We start from the raw sequence: 26586 nt of genomic DNA, 5'->3' as shown, positions 1-26586 counted from the left end.
CTGTCAAATTGTTTTATTCATTATATAGACTATAATTGTGACCTTGTTGTTCTAATGTCTTATAACATATGAAACATTTATTATGTATTATTTTCAAGTTTTATAGCATCATTTTATACAGTTTATATATTTCCTTTATCTTCTACATTATGTAGTTGCTCTGTTCATATGTCCAGATTTATCAACGTTGTTTCTTTTGTTGTTTCATACGAGAAAATTGCAATAAGGTGTATACTGTAACAAGAGAAATAGAATAAATAGTGTCTGTGTAGTGTTGTTCTCAGTGGTGCTGAGGTGTTGCTTTTATTTCACATTAATTATGAATTGGCTTTAACTTATATTTAAATTATATTTATGATAATAAATATATTTATACTAATGTAATGTGAAAAACAACATCCACCACTGTAGGAGCCAAATCTGTATTTTCCCTATAACCACAGTCTACCAATACACTGTAGGACACTCTGGTTTAGTATTTTGAAAATGAAAAATTGATCATTTAAAATTCCCATTCCTGCTGATGTCTTATGAAGGCAGATATACAACAAAACACTGGAGAGAAGCAGTGACTGGTTATCAGCAGCTTCCCTCTAGTGGTCCAATCCCTCAACATCACACATGTACAACTCTCAACACGCATCCAGCTGCTTTGTGATTTAAATTAATACATCAGCTTCGTGCATTTCAGATCAGATTTTTAACACAGAGGATGTTTAGGAACTTGACCTCTGTGGAGTTTCTGTGTCACATATTGAATTATGGATTTTTTTTCTTTAAGCGCAGATTAAGTGAAAATTGCTCCTTTGATGCAAAACGTGTCGCCATCGTTAACAGAGAGAAATTAGAGTCAAACTGTGAGTTAATAATAGTTAATTTACTAAATGTTTACATTTAATTAAACTTATGGCTGCACTGTTTCTTCTTCTGCGTCTTCCTCTGACTTTTTTTTTCCTTTTGGCGCATCACCGCCCCCACAGGTGGAGGTTGGCATTGATGTTCCTCCTTGTGAGTAAAAGACTCAGTCGGTTAAAACTGGTGGAAACAGGGCTGCATATTTATTTTACCCATGATTTATTTGTTTAGTCACCATTTAGTTAGTTATATTGCGGGTCACGTAAACTCTGTGGATGTAAAAACTCTCTCCACGGTGCTGAACCTCTGATCTCTTAATTTAAATAGTTAATTACCTGCATGCTCATATGCTGCTTTTTGCCACACAGAAAAAACAACATTGTGATAACTAATCTATTGTTGTTTTTGTTTTTTTGTTTTTTACTCTGAAGCAGCCTTCCGGGACGCAGCTGCAGCCGTATCAGCCTGTGTCAGGGATTTCTTCTCCACTGCTGCAGTTTGATGTCCACCCCGCGGATTAAATGAGCTGCTGCCAGCGCTGACCTCGCTCTTATTTACTGCTATTAAAAGAGAAACATGACATCTGCTAAGCAGTGGCTGCTTGCAGGTTTTGCGCTCCTGTATATTTATGGAGCAGTTGAATCGAAAAGGAATTTCAAATGTCCTTCAGGATGCTCCTGCTCCAAGGAGACGATCATCTGCGTCGGCACTTCACAGATGCCACGGACTATACCGAATGAGATCAACTCCCTGTGAGTAGCAACACTCATTCCTGAGCTAAAGTAGGATCAGTTTGTTAGTAAAGCACAAACCAATTAGTGCTGCGGGGATGGAAGAGGCTTCTTTGCAAATCTGCGCCTCTCCGCAGAGTTGGCACTCGCCGTGTCTGGTACCGAGTGTTAAAATGTCCCAGCTTGAATATAAATTGGATTTGTTTGTCTCTTTCCAAACAGGAGCATGGTGAATGGCTCGATTGCTGAAATTACAGAGGGGATGTTTTCACTCATGCCTTCTCTTCAGCTGCTGTAAGTGCAATTTGTCATGTAAAAGTGCCCTTGATTTATGAGTAATTAATAATTAGTCTAACAATTAAGCAACAAATAAGCTGGAGAGCAAACGTGCCAGAGAGGAATGCTTAGGTTATTAGTTTTACATTTTGAGTGAGTAGCATTGATGGATTGTGGGATTATTATTATTATTGTCTTCATTACAGGCTTCTAAATGCAAATTCTCTCACCACAATCAAAGATGATGCTTTCTCTGGTCTTCCACATCTAGAATATTTGTGAGTATTACTTTTGTAAACACACTCCTTTCTCGTTGTAATGTGACATCATGTGTTGTGATGCAGTTGAATTGTTATTCATTTATTTACAGTTAACATAAATACACTAAAATACACTGAAAATACAAATACAATCACATATTTTCGTCATTAAAAAGTAAAAATGGCAGCTACAGACAGAGATCTGTGTCTCTACCCAGTGTTTACAAATGTTTAACCAGATAATATGTGAGATAACTCTTTTACTTTCCATTGAACAGATTTATTGAAGGGAACAAGATTGAAACAATCACCAAAAATGCTTTTCGGGGTCTGCGAGATTTGACACATCTGTAAGTCTGTCAGCCAATCAAAGAGTTTCAGGACTAATGTAAAACAATGAAATGACTAAAGTGTGTGTGTGTGTGTGTGTGTGTGTGTGTGTGTGTTTTTGGTCTCCTTGTGTCTCCGGTTCAGCTCCCTTGCCAATAACCAGCTGAGGTTTCTGCCAAGAGATCTCTTTTTTGACTTGGACTCATTGCTGGAACTGTGAGTAAGCAGTTGTGGTGTCAGCAGTGTGTGTGTGTGTGTGTGTGTGTTTTTCTGTGTGTGTGTTTTTTCCACTTTGCACTCCAAAGTGAAGCTGACTCAGACTGTGCTTTGTCTTCAGCAGCATAATAATACTGAAAGCAAAAGAATTAAGTGTGTGTGTCTGTCCACATCAATATTAGTGCGTCACTGCTGCAGGGTGAGTTTTATTTAGAGATGCAGTTGTTGTTTTAATTAACAATTTAAAAATTGTTCTTGCAACAGTGGAAAAATGGCAGTGATGGATTAACATAATGCATTAAATCTGAACCTGGAATTATTCACTGTACCATCTTGACTCTTTGTGGCATCTCAAACATCTTTTCTTCTATTTTGAATATTTTGTTGTTTCTACCAGCTAACATATCCAAAACTAATTCAGTAAATGTTGTTGATTCCCTCTCTGTCATCCGCCAGTGATCTCCGAGGCAACTCTTTCCAGTGCAGCTGTGAGAACAAGTGGCTGATGACATGGCTGAAAAACACAAACGCCACAGTGTCCGATGTCTTCTGCGCGGGCCCCAGTGACATGAAGGGCAAGCGGCTCAATGACCTTCCTATTCCACCGGGCGAGTGTATCTCCACAGGTAAAATGACAAGTGCATCTTCGGAGAGGTTTATGAATGCTCACAGGCACATGATGAAATGTTAAAATGTTAAAAGAAAGAGAATAACAAATCAATACAACTGAATAATTCAACAGGACACTACCATGCAGTATTCTTTACTTAAAAGCACACAAACAGGCTCTGGACCTGCTAACACATACAAAAAACACAAATGTATATACACATATTTATTCATCCATACTACTGAGAAAATATAATAAACAAATAAGGCAACAGGAAAAAATTGTCACGCTTTTCGTTTTTAGTCTGAACTATTTCGAAATAATGAATGTTCCTCAAAATAATGTGGTGTAGCTTTTGTTTCTTCATCTATTTCTCAGTCAAGCTTTTTGCCATAATAATAAATATTTTTTATATACATTTATTAGCTGTCCAGGCCATGATTTTCAGTAGTTCGCAAAATACTGAAGAACATAAAAACCAAAACAGATGAAAACCATGCACATTAAATAATATGTTTGCTCTGACTCCACACAGATCTGTCACCTAGAATCTTTTCCCAGCAGATAAAATGTGATTTAAGCAGGAAGGTCCCGAACGTTTACACTCTTTCACTGTGTCAGCAGACCAACACTTTCTGTTTTTGTCTTCATGTCACAGACTTTGTGCGTCATCAGTCCATTCCCATTCAGTCCATGTCAGCAGACATTTTCTCCTTTAAAGAGGACATCTATGTGGCGATGGCTGCACCAAACTCCAACAGCTGCGTGGTCATGGAGTGGGACCACATTGAAATGAATTTCAGAAAATTTGACAATATAACAGGTTTGACGAAAGCCATTCAGAGTCATTTTAAGTGATAAAGCTTTATTATATAATTCGAACAATGAACTTATCCCATCCATTTTCTCCTCATAGGGAAGTCTGTCGCTGGATGCAAGTCGGTCCTGATAGATGACCATGTCTTGATAATTGTCACCCAGCTTTTTGGGGGCTCCCACGTTTACAGGTTTGATGCTCAACAAAACAAGTTCACGAAATTTCAAACCATTGAGGTCTTCAATATCTCAAAGCCAAATGATATTGAGGTTTTCCAAATAGATAGAGATTGGTACTTTTTGATTGTGGACAGCTCTAAGGCGGGACTGTCAACTCTGTACAAGTGGACTGATCAACCAGACCGCAATGAAACTGGTTTCTACTCCTACCAGTTTCTCCATGAGTGGTTTCGTGACACAGATGCTGAGTTTGTTGAGGCGGAGGGGAAGTTCTACCTCATCCTGACCAGTCGCTCTCAGACGCCTGTCATCTACGTGTGGAACAAAAGCACGCAGAAGTTTGTATTTAACAGTGAAATCCCAAATGTCGATGACGTGGTGGCAGTCAAAGCTTTTCGTTTGGATGCCGACTTGTATCTGGCCATGACGTGCTACATCGGTGACTCCAAAGTCCTCAAATGGACCAACAAGCAGTTCACAGAGGTGCAGGCTCTGCCCTCTCGAGGAGCGATGATCCTCCAACCTTTTACCATCACAGACAGACACTACCTCGCTCTCGGCAGTGATTACTCGTTCACACAGATCTATCTTTGGGATGCGGAGACCAAAACCTTTCACAAGTTCAAGGACATTTATGTGCAGTCTCCCCGGTCGTTTACAGTGGTGACGAATGACCGGAGGAATTTTATTTTCTCCTCCAGCTTCAAGGGCAAATCAATGGTTTTTGAGCATATTATAGTGGATTTAAGCTTATAAAGCCTTGTATGAATCCTGCTTTATTACAGTATGAGTAGTCAGCCAGATCAATATTGCATATATGCTTCAAACGAGTCTTAAATGCTGTATGTCTTCCTTATGCAACTAGATACATCTTCGGCATTTTTGCGCAAGTCACATCCATTTCTAATGCAATTATGAAAATACAATTAATGACAGACCCCAGGTAGTTAACTGAAGAAATATTAAACAATGCCAGGATGAAGAATCACTTTATAGTGTACTAGATATTATCTTAAAGGTGCTAGCTTTTATTCTGAGTCTGTGAACCAAACAACAGTAGAGCTAAGAGGTACCCATTGTGACCAAGTAGTAGGAAACATATTCACTAAAAGTTATAGAATATTTAGTCTATTGTGATTTTCTTTTCTGAAAAGTCAGGTTGAATAGAGTCACAGAAAAGTGTGAGATGCAGTAATATAGGATATCATGGCAACAATGGTGTGCACTTTCGGACAGTCTTTCCTTCATTAATGGTATTTGTAGCATTGTGTTTGGTTGTAGACGTGAAAAAAGTACCCCACCCTAAAATACTCAACTTCATAGGCAAATTGGGTTTTTGAGACAATTCTGTCTTTCTAAATAGTCAGTAGAAAATGTGAAGCCATCTCATCCCAGCAGCTGTTATAACTTACAGTATATTGTATATAGTACTGTACTATAGTATACAGTATATAGTGTTAATCACCAAAAAACAGCAGAATGTATTGGCTAATTATTATGAGCTTGAGTCTAACTGTGCAACATTTATAACAAGCTACTGAATGAACAGAGTGCCTGATTAGTTACTTACCATGATTTACTCTCGATTCCTATGCAAAACGTACAACACTATAGGTTGCTCTGAATTACAATCACTAGGGTGTTTGCTGCTATAAGACCTAAAAAACATTTACACTCTCTTAAGCCACGAATGTGCTTTTTTCTTTACTGATATTTTGATATTTTTTATGTATTGTACAGATTTAATTATAGTTTGTTCGGCTCGGAAGGTAAATATTTTTCACACAAATAAAAAAAAAATGGCATGATGTGCAATCTACAACGTTCAGTCCCACATGAGAATGATTTTGTGGAAATGCATTAAAGTACATTTAACCACATGAGTTGTGCCCATTTGTTTTTCACTCTTTCCATTCTTGGCAGATGCAGCCAGTGAAGCAAAGACAAAGTGCCTCAGACAGCAGGTTTGAAATTGATAGTCCTGTCAGCATCAGCATTTCAAACTGCATTTCCTTTCAGACCACATGATTTATTTAGAGGAATAGATGGTCTATTACAGTTTTCAAATTTTTATTCGTTAAGACGTATTTGTACAAAATCATGTGGTCTCTGTACAGGGTTTGAGAGAGACACTTAAATCACTGCAAAAGTTTCTCCATCCAAACCTCACAGATTTCTTAGTTAGTTAGTGCTAGTTAGTGGTAGCATGTACACATCAGTAGTAGGTTATTTGAATGAGGTACTGTATGAGGATGTGTGTGTTACAACATATTTAAAGATCTAATAGAGACTGAGTTTACACTTTGAGAATAAAGTTTATAAAGTTACAAATTCAAAGAAATACAAACATGAATTAAATTTAGCACATTGAATCTTGATTTTTATGTTATGCATATTCTAAATTATCACCACATGTAAGATTATATCAGTAAGAAGCATGGATCATAGGTGAAGTCTTTTTTAAATTAAGTGCAGCGCTCGTTCCCAGTTTTACGAGGATCCCCAAATGCGTCGTGACGGCTCTCTGACGTCGGCATGGACGGAAGTGATGCAGCTCGCGTTTCTCGATCACCTAATCCGTTTTGATGATGCAAAAGCTCCGTGAATACAGTGTGGACAGTGCGGACATGGTGATTTAATGCGAACCTTTCGTCGTTATTCATCTTTGTTCTGCAACACGGAGCGAGATGGATCCGTCCAGGAGGAGCGAGAGCGACTGGCAGGCGCTGCTCAGTGAGGTGAGACTGTCGGGACGCAGGAGAGGAGCCTGGAAACGTCCTCCGACAGCTCCTCTAATGATGGGACAAATGCACAAACTGACAAATGAGTCTGGTTCCACACGCTACGTGTTTGAAACCACAGACAGCTGAAGTAAATGGTCCAGATTAATCAGAGCCAGCGGGATTAATCCTGAGTTCATAATGAGTTCCTCTCAGCTGAGTGCGCACAAGGAAGAAGATTTCTGTCGGTGTTTTTCCTTGTGCCTGCAGAGCTGGGTGACTCACATGTAAAACAGTATGCACTACACTACAGGAAGTTATTACAGATGATCTGTGATGTTTTATACTTCTTCTCAAATACAGTTTTTAATGATGTTTTATTGGGTGTTAAGTTTTTAAGCTTCTTTATACATAATTGACTATTGTGGGAATTATTAGTTCATTCATTGGTGATTTATAATAGATGATGCACTTAACAATTCAAACTACTTTATTATATACTTCAATGAACAACCTGAGAATTGCTTCCACGTTTTCTACTGCAGTTTGTAATTTGCAAGCGGAAGCTGGAGAGCAAGAAAGAAGCTCTTCTGATTCTGTCCAAGGAGCTGGACACGTGTCAGCAGGAGAGGGATCAGTACAAACTTATGGCCAACCAGCTCCGTGAGCGACACCAAGGACTCAAGAAGAAGTACAGAGAGCTTGTTGTAAGACGTGACTTTTTTTTGGTTTATCAGTAGAGAATAAAGTGCATTCTTGTCCATGATTTGCAATTCTATTTTAAAGAAAAGTATTTCATGATGTTTTCCTTTGTTTTCAGGATGGAGATCCTTCTCTTCCTCCTGAGAAAAGGAATCAAGTAAGTGACTTTACTGCGGTTCCTAAACTACTTAATCTTTACAGAAACTGTGCAGTTGTGCATTTAACAGTTGTGTGGTTTTTTCACGTGGCCTCATGTTCATGTGTTCTTCAGGTGAATTTAGCTCAGTTACTGAGAGACTCCAGAGAGAGAGGTGATCAACTGTCTGAGGAGGTGAAAGAGCTGAAACAACGACTGGTGGAGGCTCAGGGTGATAACAAGGTACCACGTCAAACTTTCTACAATGATAAGAAGTTTTAAGTTAATACATAGTTTGAATGCAACAAGTTCATGAGGCCAAATAAAATGGAATCAAAGTTTCTTAGCTGCAGAAAAAAGATGGACAACTTGACAGATGACTGCTCGTTCTTTCTGTTGACACAGCTTCTGAGGATGACCATCACTAAACAGAGACTGGGAGATGAGGAGGTTGGTGCACGACACTTCCCCGCACACGAGCGAGAGGATCTGGTCAAACAGCTAGAAAGAGCGAGAGAGCAGGTGACGGCTGCGGCTCACTGCCTGCTGTGTCACGATCATGTCTTGTGTTTTTCATTGGAGTAATTCAGACTGTTTGGGTTATATCCAAACAATAGGGAGTGAGTGGACGATCATGTGACATTTATATGTAACAACATTCAGGTAACCACAATAAGAACATACCTAGTGCTCTGTACTTCTCCTGCACAGGCTCTACAGCTATATTTATTTTTGATAAACGTGTGGCCGCGATGACGTGAAGTTGTTCCCTCAACTGAAGATGTGTTAAATGTTTTCAAATGTTTGTGTAAAATATGTGTAAGATTATAATTAAGTGGAGGTAATGAAACATGATACACAGGCTGTGTGTGTATATACTGAATCTCTTCAGAAAGTCAAAGTAAACAAAACATGAGCTGCGGAAATATTAAACCTATAAATGAGAAAAATGATGACAGATGACATGACTGCTTGTGTACTTTGTGTTTCTGTAGAACGAGGTGTTGGAGCACAGCGTGAAGTCGCTCACAGACGAGCTGCAGGATGTTCGAGCAGAGCGAGACGTGTTTCAGCAGAAGGCCCATCGCCTCAATGTGGAGATGAACCGGATCGTAGGGAATGACGACATTCGGATTTTAGACATAGATGCACTTTGCATGGAGAACAGGTTGGTCACATAAAGAAAATCCTAATTTCATTGATACTTATTTCATCATTGGTGTCTCGCTGCTGAACACACAGTTATCCTAGTCATAACTTGACGTCTTCTCTTAAGTCATCAGATTTAGATCAAACTGTTTCTTCCAGGTATTTGCACGAACGACTCAGTCAACTTCAGGAGGAAGTGAACTTGCTCAAAACAAATCTAGTCAAGTACAAGGTAAGGAAATATCTTGTTAATAGTCTTTAAATTGCATCTAGAAAGAGACACATCACTTTTTACAAACATTAAAAAAATGTGGATTTACTGTTATTGCTCAGGAAAGCTGATTGATTCCTGACTGATTTCAGAGCGCCCTGGAGTGTAGGAAAAACTCTAAAATCTGTGGGAAACCCAACAGCAGTGCTCTGACTGGGGTGCTTTCTGCTAAACAAGGTCAGAGGGATCATGTTGGTTATAAAAACATATTCAGAAACACTTCATGTAAACATTTACTTGTGCTGTAAACCCTTAAATTGAGGGTAGTAGTTAGTCCGTAGCTAATCTGTGACTGCTGATGTGTGTGCAGTGAAGGAACTGTTACTCTCTGAAGAAAACGGTTGCAGTTTGCCAGTGACTCCTCAGTCGATCTCAGACCTCAAGTCTCTCGCCACAGCGCTGCTGGAAACGATCCACGAGAAAAACATGGTCATCCAGCACCAACGCCAAATCAACAAGTAGTGAAGCTCGGTTATTCTTTTAGGCCTGAAACTAAATCAAATGCAGGACAGAGGTCGTACGTCTCATTATGTTTAATTATGTTTATTTTTTCATTAGGATTCTTGGAAATCGAGTAGCAGAGCTGGAGAAGAAACTAAAAACGTTAGAGATGTCGGGATTATGGAGCCTGCCAGGTGGAAATAAACACTTTCATATATAATATATTAAGATATTTAATTGAAGCTGTAATTCTACATACTGTGTACAATAATTTACCTGTGGTATTCTTTTTTCTGCTTTTTGCTGCCTGGAGGTCTCACTTATAATGTGTCTCTGGGAATATATGGAAGTATGTTCCCATAATAACGGCGTCATCTAGTTTTTAACAGCTTCTTCCATTATTTCTCATATGTGACATCATCACATTTCATCACAAATGTCTGTGTGGTTAAAACAGTCTCTGGTAGTGGTGTTCAAATGAGTTCACAAAAGCTTATTGTGGATAATATTTTGTCATAACAGGAAAAAACACCATCAACCTGAACACTCAGCAGGCTGAGTCACCAGATTTTCCTGAACAGGAAGGTGAGCATTCAGAGCAACAGCACCGCTCATCTATTTTTGATTTGATTTGGTTTTCATGTTAATCTTTCATCTATTTTTACAGGGGACACAGGGGCTGAAAATATACCTGCTGTGCAGCAGAGCTCTCCAGAGGTTCCAGAGGAAGAAAGCGAAACACCAGCTTTGTTAGCGTTTCAGGAAGAGACAGTAACAACCTCCAGCGAGAAGACGTCCCAACTAAAATCCTCCCACCTGTCAGCTGATGAGGAACCAGCACTGAACGGAGACGAGTGCCATGACAAAGGCTGCACACACATCACAGTGGATTTAACTGCTCTAACAAAAGAAGATTGTCTGAATGATTCCCCTCCCGCCTCAGACACCTGCCACTTACACCAGACTTTAGAAAGCTCGGATCCTACAGGATTAAGGCAGGATGAGTCAGATGGAACAGCTAAAAATGAGGGTATTACAACAGAGATGAACCTTCCTACTCCTGTTTTGGCTGCTGCTGCTGAAGAGCAGGAGCACGTCCAGCACACAGAACCTTTAGACGATACAGATGTTTGTGCTGGTCGGGAAAGCTGAAGTTGCTCTTGTGTTGGAAAACATCAGGAGAAGATGTGATTATTATTATTTACATACATAGGTTTATTATATTATTACAAAATAATACCAATACACTTTAATTGTATGTGCAGAAAAAAGCAGGGTGACAGTACCGAGCTGTTATGATTAACAGATGGTGTGTGACCGTGTTGTTGTTTCATGTGCTGCTATAACAGCTGAAACTCTTCTGGTAAAGATTTCTACAAGAACCTGGCTGCAGGAGTTTGTCCTTGGTATTTCTTGTTACTTCTTGTCCATTTTGTCCTTTTAGTTTAAAACATTTTCCAATGGAAAATGTTTTAAACTAAAAGGACAAAATAGACGTTAACCAGACAAATGCTCTCAGAAACATTCCCCTGTCACTTTCTACCTCTGTTCCTTGACATTAAAGAATCTTACTACATCTTACTGATCACTTTATCATTAAATAGACAACTGTATGGAGCAATATTCAAAACATGCAGACATTTTATTTTGATTTTTAATTGCAATACAAGCTCCAACTGGTTTCATTTCTTCTAGTTACATTGGCGGAGTCCCTTGCACATTTAATTCTTATCATAAAAACATGATATTATCAAAGCTGCTATAATAATGCATCAAAAAATGCTACTAATTAAAGGCCATTGCTTTTTTTATACATCAGTTTATTTATTCAAAAATATTTACAGAACTTATTAGTCTCCAGATTACCAGCATTGATGTCTTCAGTGTGTTTTTGTGGTAGAACAAATTAACTTGACACATAGAGCCGTGTGTCTTCTGTAACTGCTGAGTGTGTTCAAAATCGATTTATTTCTGCAAAATAAATACTTTTCGAGTACTTGTTTGGAAAATCCATAATGCTTTAGACCGCATAATTATCACATTGCTCTGAAGATAAAGCTTAACACTGTTCATGTTCAAGCTTTCTGTATTTTCAGGGTTGATTGTCACGCTAGCAGCTCAGACAAAAGATGTTTTGATGTAATATTGACTGATTTGACCATCTTGGTTATTAGCACTTCACTTTCTTACTTTATTAGTACAATGGATACAAGGCCAAATCTCCAAACTAATTTATAGTATTTGCGCCTTCTGCAGGATTAATTTCTCCTCAGCCGCCTGTCATGCTGCTTATAGTGCAAATTCCAGAGATTAGGGGAGGAAATCCCAATAATGCAGCAGCCAAGCCTCCGGCCTGCGTTTCCATGCAGCAGGCTCCCAGGAGCTTCACCTTTCCCTAAGTCATCGACCTTTTCATGGACCACCACTGCCCGTCCAATCACAGACAGCCCTCCAAACAGTGTTGCCTCAGATTCTATCATTGCGTTGATTTTTCCTTCCTGGGGCTCAAAGTTACCAAAGTCTCCAGGGTGGTTGGGGTGATGTATGCCACGCGGATTATAGTGACCACCAGTGGAGTCACACCCTCGGTTCAGATCTCCATACTGATGTATGTGCACCGCTCTGGGGTCTGGATTGCCAGCTTTGGGGAAGCCATTGAACCGGAGAAGGACTTTGAGTTTTCCCTGAGGATATTCCTGTTTAAACAGAACCTGGCCGTACACTTTGGGCAGGCCCTCAGGTAGTGAGGTGCTGGGCCTCATTTTGCAGACCGCATACAGAGTGTCATTGTGCTGCGAGACCTCAGGTGGAGCCAAAATGCCACTGTCAGCTGAGACAAATTGTTGACAGCCTGCCAGCAGCACCAGCAGCAGAGCCGTTTCCAATATACTCATTGGCCTGAAAGATATTAAAATTGTTAGAGGACAATGGAGTCAGATTCACAAGCTGTTTTGCATGAAAACTGTCATCAGCAGAGGGCAGTGACTGAAGTTTAAACAAGACAATAGAAAAACATTCTGTATGTAAAATTCCTACATTACTCAATGATGTACACAGCAGTATCATCAGAAAACAGTTTTCACTGTTAAGAGCTTTAATGTTACTGATGGAGTTGTATGCACTTTCATTTTTATATATGCATTAATCAGACGGTTTAGTGTAATGAAAAGAACATGTTTTGTAAACAAAACATTCACTCTGTGAATCTGTTAATTAACAATTATTCAAATTATGGCACCACTTTGAAAATAATTGTGTACAGAAATACATTAATTGCATAAATTAAATATTTTAGTAGAACAAACTGTATGCGCCAGTACATCAAAAAAATACTTCAGTAACTTATTAAACATTTACACATTAGGTACCTGTCTATGCTGACTCATGGAAAATCAGTGCACAAAGCAGAATATTAACTCTACTGCGTTTTTTTTAGTCCTGAAAACGAAATAAGACAAACATCATGTCGCAGTATCACATCCTGCAAATCTAATTACAGCTCACTTACCCGTGTGGACGCATCGAGAGAAACGCTGCAGAAAAAAAAAAAACTAACCAAACAACAACAACAAAAGTTGGCAGGTTTTGCTTCGGACGAATGTTGTGCAAGTGTTGGTCGTCTGACGAGTCCAGATGCAACATGCAAAAGTCTTGTGTAAGTGTAGGCGTTGCTTGATGAGGGTGGAGCTGAAGTGTGTTATATCAACACTGCAACACTAGTGATGGAAGAATGCATGAGACAGATGATTGACGGAATGATAATGTTATAGATCATTACAGTTGTTTAATCATAATATGTAAAGTCACTTAAATGTTCTGCAGAAGTGCAACACAACTCCTCAAGTAAACTAACACTCCTCATACCTGTAGGGTTAATACTGGAGGGATCCTATGTGAGTACATGTAGGCTGAACATCACTACTACACAACAAATACATGGTGATGATGGTGATGAAGAAGCCATTGTGCTGGTTGTGACATGTTAATGTTCCGTCCTTGTGATCAATGATCGCCTGGCTGGTTGATTAAAAACCTTCGCCCTAGCTCCTGTTTAATGTCCGTGTGGTCCTCCGGACCAGCAGGTGGCGCCGACGAGGTCTGTGACAACAACAGCGACCAGGAGGAACCACTGAGCAGCCGCAGCCGCCGCACAGGAATCAGGAAACCGAGTTTGTTACATATTGCCCGGCAGATCTGTGTTCGTGCTAATTGATTCAAGATAAGCTGCACCGTTTCCTGAAACATGTCCAAAAGACATCGCCTGGATTTGGGCGATGACTACTCCTCCAGCAAGAAGAGGTCTGATGGGTAGGTGAAGCTAACTAGTTCACTAACATGTCTGCTTTAACCACCTAGGTGCGAGCTAGGTGTTAGCAAAGTTAACTAGCATCTGCTAACAATCACCACGGATGAATACAGAGCCAAACGCTGTAACCTTAGCTCTGAGCGCTGATGTCGCAGCTGGTGCTCGTTAACACCATGTGCATGTTCTTTTGCTAAAGAATATCAAATGTACATTACCTAGTTTCACAATGTTGTGTATAAGCTCGTGTGTCTAGCTAACGCTAACCAGCTAATGGACGAAGCATCGACGTTACCGTTGAGGCACGTGTGTGTCCAGCTAACCGTAACTTAGCCAGTTGCTAACAGGTTTGGCTAGCTGAGTTAGCTAACCTTAGCTATGGAGTAGAAGACTGTGATTTAAAATATATAACCAGGGTACAGCTTCACTTAAAGTTGTAGTATTGGGAAACGCTAGCATGCTGGTTATTTTAAGCTCTGGGAACTAATTTCCTAATTTTTATTGAATGAACTGATTTGATCAGTGAGACCGTAGACTGCATATGAGTGAGACACTGACCAGCTAGCGGTTAGCTAGTTACCAACTTATTAGGTAACATGCAACTAGCAATTTAAGATTAGTAACAGTAATTATTTTATTTATTTTGTTTCTAAAAGTCCCAGCTTTTTTTTTTTTTTTGTTGAATCTTTTTCTTGTAGGAAAATAATTGTTCTGTAAATATGAAGTCTAATGTATTGTTTAATTTTAGACTTGGTTTGATAGCCAGTTTAAATATTCTTCTTAAATCACTTTTAGTTTCTTTTGTTTGTGTAAGTTAACTTAAATAAGTTAGACTTATGTCCCCCTATGTTAGACTTTTTTTCCAGATCCATCCTGAATTAAAAATCAGGTGTCCATATGAACATTTGTTGCAGTAAATTTAACATGATAGAAAAAAATAGTGAACCCATCTTTTAATCGATTTGTTGTTCGTTCTATAAAATGTCCACTGATCATAGGGTTGGCAGTTTGATTACCGGCTTGTTGTCATGTCAAAGTGTCATTGGCCACTGAATACTAAATTTCCCTCCCAGCAGTCAGGCTGACACTTTGCATGGCAGCTAGCTGCTGTGTGTGTGTGTGTGTGTGTGTGTGTGTGTGTGTGTGTGTGTGTGTGTGTGTGTGTGTGTGTGTAAATTAATAATTAAGAGGCAAATTAGATGGCAGTCAAATAAAAGAACGGTGCAAATGCAGTAAAGGGTACTTTATTATTTATTGAAGGTCTGTTACATTAGAACATTAGACTGCATTACTTTCAGCTCGATGTACATATTTAACAACTAAGTGTGCATTGGAGCAAACTTAGCACACATAAGCATTAGCTTATTATAGTTCTGTCGTTATATAATTCAAGATTTAAGGCATCTTTATTACAAATATATTCTTGTTTAAAAAAAAAATGAATATGTGTTTGTGTGTATAGCTTGATATTATGACATACTTTGATTCCCTCTGGGACATTTTTATTTGGACATCTGCTGTAGATGACAGTGCTCATTGGGGTTTGTGTGTTTTGTCCAAGGACATCTTGACATATAACCAATAGTAGCCAGGAATCGAACCTCCTGTCAGTCAGGCTATAATGTACAAAAATCATACAGTCAAAAAATCACCAAATGATTTCTAACTTTTTTTTTTTTTATGTTTACAGGAGAGACCGAGACCGTGACAGAGACCGTGAGGATCGCTCCAGGGACAGGGACCGGGATAGGGATCGGGACAGGGACAGAGACCGTGACAGAGAGTCCAAACCTAGTGTGCCGTCTAACAGCATGACACCTGGGGTAGGGGTTGGAATAGCCTTACAGCCCATCAAGCAGATGGCTGTGCACCAGCAGATCAATCCATTCACTAACCTACCACACACGCCGCGCTACTATGAGATCCTGAAGAAGAGGTTACAGCTTCCAGTGTGGGAGTACAAGGAAAGCTTCAGCGATATCATCACACGTCATCAGAGCTTTGTCCTTGTCGGAGAGACTGGTTCTGGGAAAACAACACAGGTCTGCAATGCAATAAATATCCATTCTCTCATGCTAGACACGAAAAACTTATATAAAGCTTTTGAAGTACCCAGTATCCAGTCTGGTCAAACACTGCATGTTTACATTTTTAAGTGATTTGATATTCTGTTGTTAAATTATTTTATCTTAATTATTCCTAACCTTTGCTTTAATGTCCAGATCCCACAGTGGTGTGTGGACATGGTCAGAGGCTTGCCTGGTCCTAAGCGAGCAGTGGCTTGTACTCAGCCCAGGAGGGTGGCAGCCATGAGTGTGGCTCAAAGGGTGGCAGACGAAATGGACGTCATGCTCGGACAGGAAGTTGGTTACTCCATTCGATTTGAGGACTGCAGCTCTGCCAAGACTATTCTCAAGTTAGTGACTGAGAATTGACAACATTCATAGGCACAGAGAAATAAGTGCTGTGTAAATCCACAACATCTTGATATAATATATAATGCCTTTTATTTCTTTAGGTACATGACAGACGGTATGTTACTAAGAGAGGCTATGAATGACCCGCTGCTGGAGCGTTACGGTGTGATTATTCTGGACGAGGCCCACGAGCGTACCCTGGCCACAGACATCCTGATGGGAGTACTCAAGGAGGTGGTGCGTCAGAGACCGGATCTGAAGGTATTTTATTATGTATTTTTTTGTCATTAAAAAAAAAAAAAAAAATTAGCAGTGGCAATTTAGCTTGCCTATATTCATTGTGAATGTCTTGCTTCACCCAGGTGCTTAACGAAATATTGTAGCTGATAAAATGAATTCAGTTTTCTATCAGAGTAGAAATTCAAAAACATCACAAAAGTAATGATATCACTTGAATTGGTCTATTTAGTTATCTAAATTATAAATGCATACAATAAGTTTGTTCTTTTGTCACCATACTCAGGATTATCAAACTCTGTCACCATCTAATGACACTGGATTATTTCCAAACATTGTGACGTGCCTGCCACTTCAGCAGTTTACTAATAATAATAATACATTTATTTATAGAGCGCTTTTCTAAACATGTTACAAAGTGCAGACAGAGAACAACAATCATGAGTTAAAAATTGAAAATCCAACAAATTCTAATAATAGATAATACATGGCACATAGGCATTAATGGTGTTGGTGGAAGTTGAAACACAAATGTGTTTTGAATCAAAGGAAGAATGAAAAAGAGATGTTTCCTTCATTTTTAGGTGATCGTCATGAGCGCCACGCTAGATGCTGGGAAGTTCCAGGTGTATTTTGACAACTGTCCTCTGCTGACTATTCCTGGCCGTACACATCCTGTGGAGATCTTCTACACACCTGAACCAGAGCGGGATTACCTTGAGGCAGCAATCCGCACTGTCATCCAGATTCACATGTGTGAGGAAGATGAAGGTGACTGCCTTCTCTTCCTCACCGGTCAAGAGGTAAGACTAGTGGTGCTTTTATTACTGATCCAGGGGGAAGCATCATTATCGTCATATTGGCCTGTTTATTGTGTGGCGAAATTAAATCAATCTTTCTTTCAGGAAATTGATGAGGCCTGCAAACGAATCAAGCGTGAGGTAGATGACCTCGGACCTGAAGTTGGAGATATCAAAATCATTCCGCTGTATTCCACGTTGCCCCCACAGCAGCAGCAAAGGATATTTGAGCCGCCTCCTCCGAGGAAGCCCAATGGTGCAATAGGAAGAAAGGTACATGTGCATAGAAAATATAAATTTCAGTTTAAATATAAAACAAATAATAAAAAAAAAAAGTAATTAAATTAAATATTTTTACTCCTGTCAATTATGTTTTAATATGATCAAAGTGTCTGACAGACTGCTGCTTGTTCTTCTTAGGTTGTGGTGTCGACAAACATTGCTGAAACCTCTCTAACAATTGATGGTGTGGTGTTTGTCATTGATCCAGGTTTCGCCAAACAAAAAGTGAGCAAAGAGTGTCTTCCTGTTTACATTTTATTCTGCGTTTAGTTTTCTCTGTTTATATTTCAGTCACATTGTAGATTCACCTAAGGTCGACTGTTGTTTCCTAAATTGGCTTTTAAATGTGTGTGCAGGTGTACAATCCTCGTATCAGAGTGGAGTCCTTGCTTGTCACAGCCATCAGTAAAGCGTCTGCCCAGCAGAGGGCAGGACGAGCCGGCAGAACACGTCCAGGAAAATGTTTCCGGCTCTACACAGAGAAGGCCTACAAAACAGAGATGCAGGCAAGTGGTCTCAGTTTAGAGACGTAAGACAGCATGCGTTGAACGATTCTTTCTTTACTACTTTCCTTGTCAGATAGCTTTAACATTGCAATCATTCCCCTCTAGGATAACACGTACCCTGAGATACTTCGGTCCAACTTGGGATCTGTTGTGCTACAGCTGAAAAAACTCGGTATTGATGACCTGGTACACTTTGACTTCATGGATCCACCAGGTGAGTTTGTCTGCATTTAAAGAACAGAGAAACATCTGAAGCCGTCTAGTTATACACAACCCTCTGACCTTTCTTTGTGCCCCCTCTCTCTTTCCCACCACAGCTCCTGAAACACTGATGAGGGCTCTTGAACTTCTGAATTACCTTGCGGCTCTCAATGATGACGGTGACCTGACGGAGCTGGGCTCCATGATGGCAGAATTTCCACTGGACCCCCAGCTGGCTAAGATGGTCATTGCCAGCTGCGAGTTTAACTGCTCTAATGAGATCCTTTCCATTACTGCCATGCTGTCAGGTAATGCCCAGGACTGGGCTGACCTCTTCCTTGCCTTCTGTAGGCGTCAGGGTTAAAAATACTACTACTAAGTGGTGGTACTGAGGGGGGAGAAGCTAAACTAAAAACTAGAATTTAGTTTGTGCACAACACAAGTGAACATTTAGCCCTACAAAACTTTACATTTCGTTACCTTTGTATTAGAACCAACAAGATATAACACGTTTGGCTATGTTTCCTAATAGTAAGACCAACTTTCACTTAGTCAAGAAAAGTCAACAAATGTAGTTTTTGTTAGTTATAACTGAGGATGGAAAACTCTGGTCGAAAATCTTTTTATACATTTTTAATTACCCTGTGTTTATTCAACAGTGAGTGAGCTTTTTCAAGTGTTTCATAATCAGAGCATGTGGATAGGGCAGGCACCACTTAAATGTTTCATATGGGAATTTTCTATTCATTGAAATAATGTATTGTAAACTTTGACTTTTACAGTTATAGTGTGTAGCCTGGACTGGACATACTTAAACTATCTGCTCTCTTAAAGGCCTAAACATTAGAACTCTATACCAGAAAGTAAAATCTCTGAACCATGAAACCTTTAAACGTTGCTGGTGTCCCTAACACTTTGTAGTTGTGTGAAAACTTTTGTTTTACAGATGTGGTTAAACGACCCCCCCACACTCTACGAGCTAATAGCCAGTACAGTTGGGAATGACCATGAGAAAAGACTGCAGCCCCCTTTGCTAGAGCTTGTGGTCCTGCCCTGTCCCAGCGCAGTGTCGAGTGCCCTAGAATCATAGGCTTTGCTCCTTTTTTCTGTGAATGTTTGACTCATCCCTATGGGCGGCTTTGTTGGGGCCCATACCAACCTTGTTTAGTCCCACAGTGTTTTGTCCGGCCCACGGAGGCTAAGAAGGCAGCAGATGAATCCAAGATGAGGTTTGCTCACATCGATGGAGACCACTTGACGCTGCTCAACGTCTACCATGCCTTCAAACAAAGTGAGCATCAGCTAAACTTCAGCACTGTAAACTGTTCAAGCTGCAGCTGAAGCAAAAAGACCTACTTCACATAACACATGTATATTATTATGCACATATTATCTAAATATAACTGAACCTCTGTTAAACTTTTTCCAGACCACGAATCTAACCAGTGGTGCTATGACAACTTTGTCAACTACCGTTCACTGATGTCTGCGGACAACGTGCGGCAGCAGCTGTCCAGGATCATGGACCGATTCAACCTGCCCCGTCGGAGCACTGAGTTCACCAGCAGAGATTATTACATCAACATCCGCCGGGCGCTCTGCACTGGCTTCTTCATGCAGGTGAAAACACTCGGAGCACTAGCTCACAGATTAACAAAACTGGTAACAGTTTACTGTTAGTCCCCATGTTTAGCATTCATAAGCGGTATAGAAACATAAAATGCTCTATTAAATGGGTATTATAAGAGGCAATGAAGACATAAATGAACAGTATTTTTCTTATCTGAACGTCTCTGTGATCAGAAACTGTTATTTGTTGTGTTAAATGTTTAGAGGTTGCTGACTGGTCGTAAAACACACACACACACACACCCTATTCCTCTTTTACACTATTTAATCTATATGAAGGCTAACTAAAAACTAAACAAAAACACAGAAATTCAATCATCACTGTCTTTGATTTCAAACTTAAATGTGTAAAACAGGTGCTAGTTGTTACATTTGCACGACAGACCACTTTTTCCTTTTGTCTTATATAGAGAAGTTTATTTATACATCTTTATATTGGTGATATAGAGAAGTTTATTTATACATCTTTATATTGGTGAGACAAAAAAAAATTTAACAAGCTTGGCTCAGGCAAGCTTTCCACAGAGTTTGTGTGTTTGTATGGTTATTGTAAATTTTTAACCACTGGACTGAAGGACTGACATTTTTACAGAGTGAGGAGATTTTAAGGCTGTTTAAAGAGCGAGTTAAGGGTTAAGACTGGGTTTTAGGGTTACAGTTAGGTTTTTGGTAGGGTTATGGTGAAGTCTATGGTGAGGCAGTTAGCAGTGATGGTTAGGTTAAGGCAGAACATCTGATAATATAAAAATGTAAACAGAGTAGATTAGCATGGCCTATGTGACAGTAGGAGGAATAATGTCAATGAGTGTCCTCACACTGGCTGCCATTCAAAAATGTGTATGTGTTGGCAGGAACTGTGTCGTTAACATTAGAACTGCTTCTCTACAATATTAAAACCATCCCAAATGAACAAAGATTATTCATGCACATCCTCAACTCCTTTATGTTGACCCCTCTGACACCTTTGCTTCCGTGCATAAAATCTCTCAAGCCACATGTCACAATGGTGCATAAAGAGTCCACCAAGAGGCATAGCCGCACTGGCAGTTTATACAAATCACTATTCACTCCCCTTTGCCTGTTGAGCCAGCCTAGACTTAGAAGTTTTACTATCTCCTCTGCATAATGGTCAACAATGTCTCCCCATCCTGCATTTCCGCCTTTTTAAACAGAGCTGCACTGGGGTAAGACGCCAGTATAATCCTAATCGGGCAGTTTTAAAAATTTCTTCTTGATGTCATATTGAGCTCCCTCTGGTAACAAGTCTGGTCTCATTTTTCAGGTGGCTCATTTGGAACGCACAGGCCATTACCTCACAGTCAAAGACAACCAAGTGGTCCAGTTGCACCCATCTACGGTCCTGGATCACAAGCCCGAGTGGGTGCTCTACAATGAATTTGTCCTCACCACAAAGAACTACATCCGCACTTGCACAGACATCAAGCCAGAGTGGTATGTGTGCACACTGTTTTAGTAAAAACGCTTCTGCTAAATCGACAGCAGCAAGCTTTATGTCACCTCTGACTGAATCATTCACGTTTCTGTCTTTCTTACAGGCTGGTAAAGATTGCACCCCAGTACTACGAAATGAGCAACTTCCCACAATGTGAAGCTAAACGACAGCTGGAGCGCATCATTGCCAAACTAGAGAGCAAGGAGTATTCTCAGTACTGAACAATAGCCAAGAAGTGTCCTGGAAAACAACTGCATACTATAGTTTTAGATCTTTCTGTATCATTGTATCTTAATGTTTAATGTTTTGGCATTTTGATTTTTATATTTTGTTTGCTTTTTGTTTTTGTTTTTTTCCCCATCAATGTTAATTATGTAACTAAGTGTAATGTCAAATGAAATATCAGCAGCAAATATTAGACCTGGCTATAAAGATTTTCAAAAGGAATATCAGAAACATGTGATTTAGATGTTGTTGACCTTCCTTTAGGGGATTGCTGAGTCAGAGTTGTGCTTGCTTTGTTTCTTTAATAAAGGAGCTTTGACTTAATTTGTGTGTACATATTAATTAGTAAAGCCTGTTTATTTAAACATAATGTGATCCACAGTGGTGTTTGATTTAGCTGCTTTTGTGGAAATAATAGTTTTAAACTGACTTCTTTACCCTGAACTGTGTTGAAATTCTCAGCATCAATTGTAACAGTTCAGCTGTTTTTTTTTTTTTTTTTTTGTTGTTCAAAAATATGAAGTCCTGTATGAGTCAGTCAGTGTGTTCTGGTTAAATGTTGAGGAACAAAAAACAGGTTGGACACAATTTTTATAGCCTATTTTTCTGTGAATTAGCAATTTTGCATATAAGAAATGAGTAACTGTTTATTTTCATTTAGTAGCATTTATAAACTGCAAAGATATTTAATAAATGGTTACCATAATATAAGGAAAGACATTACATATTTATATTAATATACAGTATAGTAGTTGTCAACATAACAGGAAAACATAATACTGACACTTATTTATAACTGCGCTCAGTTAGACTTAAGATTTATTACATGAATAAACACATCTGCTTACAACTAATACAAGTGTAATAATACAAATATTGAATCATAGATGCTTAGAAATAAAAGTTGCTGTTCACCCAGTGTGATGTCAAAAAACTCGAAGATGGGAAAAAAATGTAAAGAAAACAAAACAATCTGAGATACATCATCATATATATATATATCTGAAGTGTGACAAGGGTGTGTGAACTGACTTACAAATGTTGAAATATAAGAAAGGGTCAGGAACCAGTCTTAACTTAGTACTGACTGTAAAACATCAAACAAACAAAAACTCTTCCAACCTATATATCTTTCTAAGTCTACTTCAAGAAGAACCTGCACATAAATTTACATGAATCAGACTAATGAAAGAAACTTTGCTCGAGTAATGTGCTTATGTCAGTGACCGTGTTTATTACCACTGCTGTTCAATATCCTCGATGGTCTCTGCCAGGCATCTGTTCCGTGTCTCTGACAGTCTATGTGCCACTATTGCCCCAAGTAGAGCCACAGAACATAGGACAAGCTGGGGCAGTTCCCCCCACACATCATCCAGTAAGAGGATTAAAGGAGCAACAGCTACACCAAGTCGAGCCATGGAGGAAATGTAGCCCATACCGTTCTGTCTAAAAACACAGATGTGTGTTCACAGTGAATTTGTGAGTAAGAGGTTCTGCTCACATTGTTAAGACAAAAAAGAAAAAGCATGCATATTTACCTTACTACAGTGGGATAGAGCTCGGAGCTGTACAGCACAATAGTTGCAAAGGCTGCCGAAGAAAACCCTTTACCAAAGACTGCTACCACTGTTCTGACAGTAGACATACCTGAGAGAAGAACATAAAGTGAGGTATGACTTGTAAACGTTGTTGCAAGTATTTTATTTTAATAATTAAAATAGTTCCTTTAACATACAAGTCTTCCAATGACTGCAACAGATACATTCTTTAAACAACAAAATGACTTGTGTGTAAGCCTGTGGAAATGAATAATCATCTACCTTTAGGTACCACGATGTTGATTCCAAGACAAACACCAGCCAGTAGCATAGCTCCCACCACCGTGACCCTCCTGCCTATCTTATCCAGTAAGTAGTAGATTGATCCTTTTGATGGTACCTCAATTGCAGCATAGGTGAACTGAGTGAGATAGATGTTGAGCCCAAAGCCTGTGATGTTGAAGCTAATGCCATAAAAGATCATTGCCACACAAAACCTTCGGGGGAAAAGAAAATTCATTCAATCAGTATGTTCTGTGCTGAGATACAGTCATAACCTCACTGTCTGGCCCAAATACAAAACGTAAGATATGTCACATCCTGCATCATCTGCCTCAAAATATATGACCAAAATGTCACTGGGAATACAGACCATAAAATACCAGTACACAGGGCCAGTTTCCTCATCTTGGGTGTTCGTATCAAATCGAGGTAGGAGTAGATCCGATCGGATTTCTCGCTCTCCACAACAGTGGCCAGAGTCTGAAAGTAACCATGTGATAAAAGGTACCAATGAATAATTATGGTTGTTTAACTTGACATTATTTGATTTATGTGATATGCTCACCTCTGTTTTAAGTGTGTCAATTGACCCCTGTGTTCTGTTCATCTTGGCACATTTTTTCAAATACATCTGGGCTTCCTCCAGCTTCCCATTGGCGATGAGCCACCTGGCCGATTCAGGCATCCACCTGAATGTTGAAGGTGCAGCAAACAGGCAGTATGCGATGAAAAGAGAGAGGTAATTCAAACACAACGAAGCTACAAGCCTCCAAAAATGTATTGATGCAAAAGCCAGTAATGTGGGTAACTTGAAAATGTGTGTATGTTTACACATGATGCTTTAACCTTAACTCATTCTGCTTTACACTCATACCTCCAGGTGACCAAGGCCAAAGTTATTGGCGACGTGACAGCTAAAATCAGCCACCTCCAGTCAGTCACAAGGTAAGCAATAGCTGCAAAAACCATGTTCCCAAATGTCCACGACAAGCTGTCAGCCACTCCCACTAGTTTCCTGTGCTCCACGTCCACCCACTCCACACCTGCAAAGAGCAAACACCTCATCACGACTTTCCAAACTGTTTGCATTTGGTGGTATGGACATAATTTATTTTAGATATGTAACAGAGGTTAATTACTCAGGACTGCTGAGACAATGACGATGCCAGTGAGGCAAAACCCAGTGAAGAATCGCAGCACGACAAACATCACATAGGACGATGAGAAGGCACTTGCAACAGCAAAAAGGGTCCCAGACACATATGACACCAGCAGCATTATCCTTCGGCCAAATCTGTGGAAAGGCAAGAGGGCTCCACATTCAATGTTATGATTGATTCATAATCACATGTGTATGTTGAACGGCCAAACTCATACCTGTCACTCAGACTTCCAAAAGAGATGGCTCCTAACATCACTCCAACAAAGAAGATGGTAGCAGTTGCTTTGTTTTTTCCTCTTCTATCACAAACCAGGTCCCACTTGTACAAACCAATGCCGAAAAAGGACACATTAATGCTGTTGTATAATAGTGCATTTTGTTTTGTTCGTGTGATATGTTAGACATTACCTGTGAGGTTAGAGTGGACGTAAAGGTGGAGTTATCGTACACCCATCCATTCTGGCATGGCACTGTGTTTAGGCCAGTCACGTTGGAGGAGTTGAGCAGAAGATGATACTGAGGCTCCTCAAACATCCGGCAGGAGCTGAAAGTCCCATCGTCTTGCACTGGAATACTAACAACAAGCCTCTCTGTCTGGGTTAAATTGCTAAAAATACCTCCATCGTCCAGATAGCTGATGTCGCAGTGGTGAGAGGGAACAGCCGCTATGAAATTGTTTAGCATGAAGTGGCAGGGCAGTGTGAAGCGACCAATAAAGCTGATCACAATTATCATTATCTGAAACCTTCCAAATCCATTAATGTCATCAAGGATGTTCTCAAACTTCATTGCGTCCTCCAATTGTTCGTAAAATGTCTTCCTTTAAATTTTAAAAGATTAAAAAAAAAGTCATATGCCCATACTCTGAAAAGAAAAGCTAACTTGAATCTAAGACGGGACACTTCAGGCTCTGGCATTTGACTATCTCAAAGGATGCTGCAACACAGCTGAAACAGGTGAATATTTTACCTCACTTAACCATTAAAGTAACTTGGCTGGTCAAGGATATGATGCATCCTTGGTAATAGTTAAAGTAGGATGAGTCATCATGTATTTTAACATTTGCAACACCAATGGTAGCCACAAGTGAGTGGTAGTGTGAAAAAACGTATAGATGTTTTGGACGATCAAGATAAGATCGAGATGTTAAAGAAAATCTGGTCACAGGGAATGGGTTAAACAAAAAGTAATTCAAGTCCGCTAACGGCAAATTCACGCTAAATAGACTTTGTAGACGAGGTTCTCCCTCCCTGAGACACCACAACCTCATGACAGTGTTGAAGATATTTGGGGGAAGTGAGTTCTGGCAGATAGAGGCGGTATTTCTATTTTTCAAAGGATGAATACTCCTGAATGTGATAACACATGAAAAATGGTTCATTGTTTTTGATTCCATCATCTGCAGCTAGTTGCCATTTCAGCTCATTTGTATTTGTTACAGTAAAAATGTGGAAAGAGAAAATGTGCTTTGAAGTGCTTTCACCTTTGAACCTTTACATCTCTTCTCTTCTCTTACATCTACAATCTTTAGCTGAGAATCATTCTCTACTCATACTATACTGTAATATCATTCACCTTTCGTGTCCCACTTGTTTTTGTTTTTTGTAAAGGTTACATAAAAAAAGCTTTGTAGTGGCATAATCCAACACGTGAGACTATGAGTCTGGAAAATGTAGGTTATTAACTAGGCTAGTCTGTAATTTAGTAACACACGGTGCTACTGGTGGTTTTCAGTGGAGGCTTTATTATATAATAAGATCAAGAAAAGTCATGCAGTAACTTGGAAGTGAACAGGAACAGGTCATTTGCTAAAAATAAATTTTGAGTTGCCTCCATGACAACAAGCGCCAGGGCTGGA

The 26586-nt window shown here is 39.6% G+C and overlaps 5 protein-coding genes across 5 annotated transcripts; 3 read left to right on the top strand and 2 right to left on the bottom strand.

Annotated features, from left to right (window-relative positions):
- Positions 1-1334: 1334 nt before the first annotated feature.
- On the top strand, positions 1335-6118 carry LOC113162148 (leucine-rich repeat LGI family member 2-like). The gene is made up of 8 exons (XM_026360173.1): positions 1335-1607; positions 1809-1880; positions 2069-2140; positions 2401-2472; positions 2597-2668; positions 3125-3294; positions 3937-4101; positions 4195-6118. Exons 1-8 carry the CDS (start codon positions 1432-1434, stop codon positions 5028-5030), a joined length of 1635 nt encoding a protein of 544 aa, XP_026215958.1. The 5' UTR covers positions 1335-1431; the 3' UTR covers positions 5031-6118.
- Positions 6119-6724: 606 nt separating this feature from the next.
- On the top strand, positions 6725-11075 carry LOC113161437 (coiled-coil domain-containing protein 149-like). The gene is made up of 12 exons (XM_026359015.2): positions 6725-7012; positions 7540-7701; positions 7815-7853; positions 7968-8075; positions 8238-8354; positions 8828-9000; positions 9141-9213; positions 9345-9429; positions 9563-9710; positions 9811-9887; positions 10216-10278; positions 10361-11075. The coding sequence occupies exons 1-12, from the start codon at positions 6962-6964 to the stop codon at positions 10843-10845; spliced, it is 1581 nt and encodes a 526-aa protein (XP_026214800.1). The 5' UTR covers positions 6725-6961; the 3' UTR covers positions 10846-11075.
- Positions 11076-11158: 83 nt separating this feature from the next.
- On the bottom strand, positions 11159-13347 carry LOC113161440 (extracellular superoxide dismutase [Cu-Zn]). Its single transcript, XM_026359017.1, has 2 exons — positions 13202-13347; positions 11159-12591 (listed from the first exon to the last, which is right to left on the bottom strand). Exons 1-2 carry the CDS (start codon positions 13333-13335, stop codon positions 11952-11954), a joined length of 774 nt encoding a protein of 257 aa, XP_026214802.1. The 5' UTR covers positions 13336-13347; the 3' UTR covers positions 11159-11951.
- Positions 13348-13832: 485 nt separating this feature from the next.
- On the top strand, positions 13833-22070 carry LOC113161436 (pre-mRNA-splicing factor ATP-dependent RNA helicase DHX15-like). The gene is made up of 14 exons (XM_026359014.1): positions 13833-14001; positions 15687-16038; positions 16219-16412; positions 16515-16674; positions 17235-17453; positions 17556-17723; positions 17871-17957; positions 18089-18238; positions 18344-18452; positions 18556-18747; positions 19608-19730; positions 19869-20059; positions 21351-21520; positions 21625-22070. Exons 1-14 carry the CDS (start codon positions 13937-13939, stop codon positions 21740-21742), a joined length of 2298 nt encoding a protein of 765 aa, XP_026214799.1. The 5' UTR covers positions 13833-13936; the 3' UTR covers positions 21743-22070.
- On the bottom strand, positions 21870-25649 carry LOC113161439 (solute carrier family 22 member 7-like). Its single transcript, XM_026359016.1, has 9 exons — positions 25137-25649; positions 24944-25047; positions 24706-24860; positions 24441-24609; positions 24132-24255; positions 23937-24046; positions 23567-23781; positions 23285-23393; positions 21870-23192 (listed from the first exon to the last, which is right to left on the bottom strand). Exons 1-9 carry the CDS (start codon positions 25515-25517, stop codon positions 22982-22984), a joined length of 1578 nt encoding a protein of 525 aa, XP_026214801.1. The 5' UTR covers positions 25518-25649; the 3' UTR covers positions 21870-22981.
- Positions 25650-26586: the final 937 nt, after the last annotated feature.

This window comes from Anabas testudineus, chromosome 1, assembly GCF_900324465.2.
Source record: "Anabas testudineus chromosome 1, fAnaTes1.2, whole genome shotgun sequence".
Lineage (NCBI taxonomy): Eukaryota > Metazoa > Chordata > Actinopteri > Anabantiformes > Anabantidae > Anabas > Anabas testudineus.
This window is presented reverse-complemented; position numbering and strand designations above follow the sequence as displayed.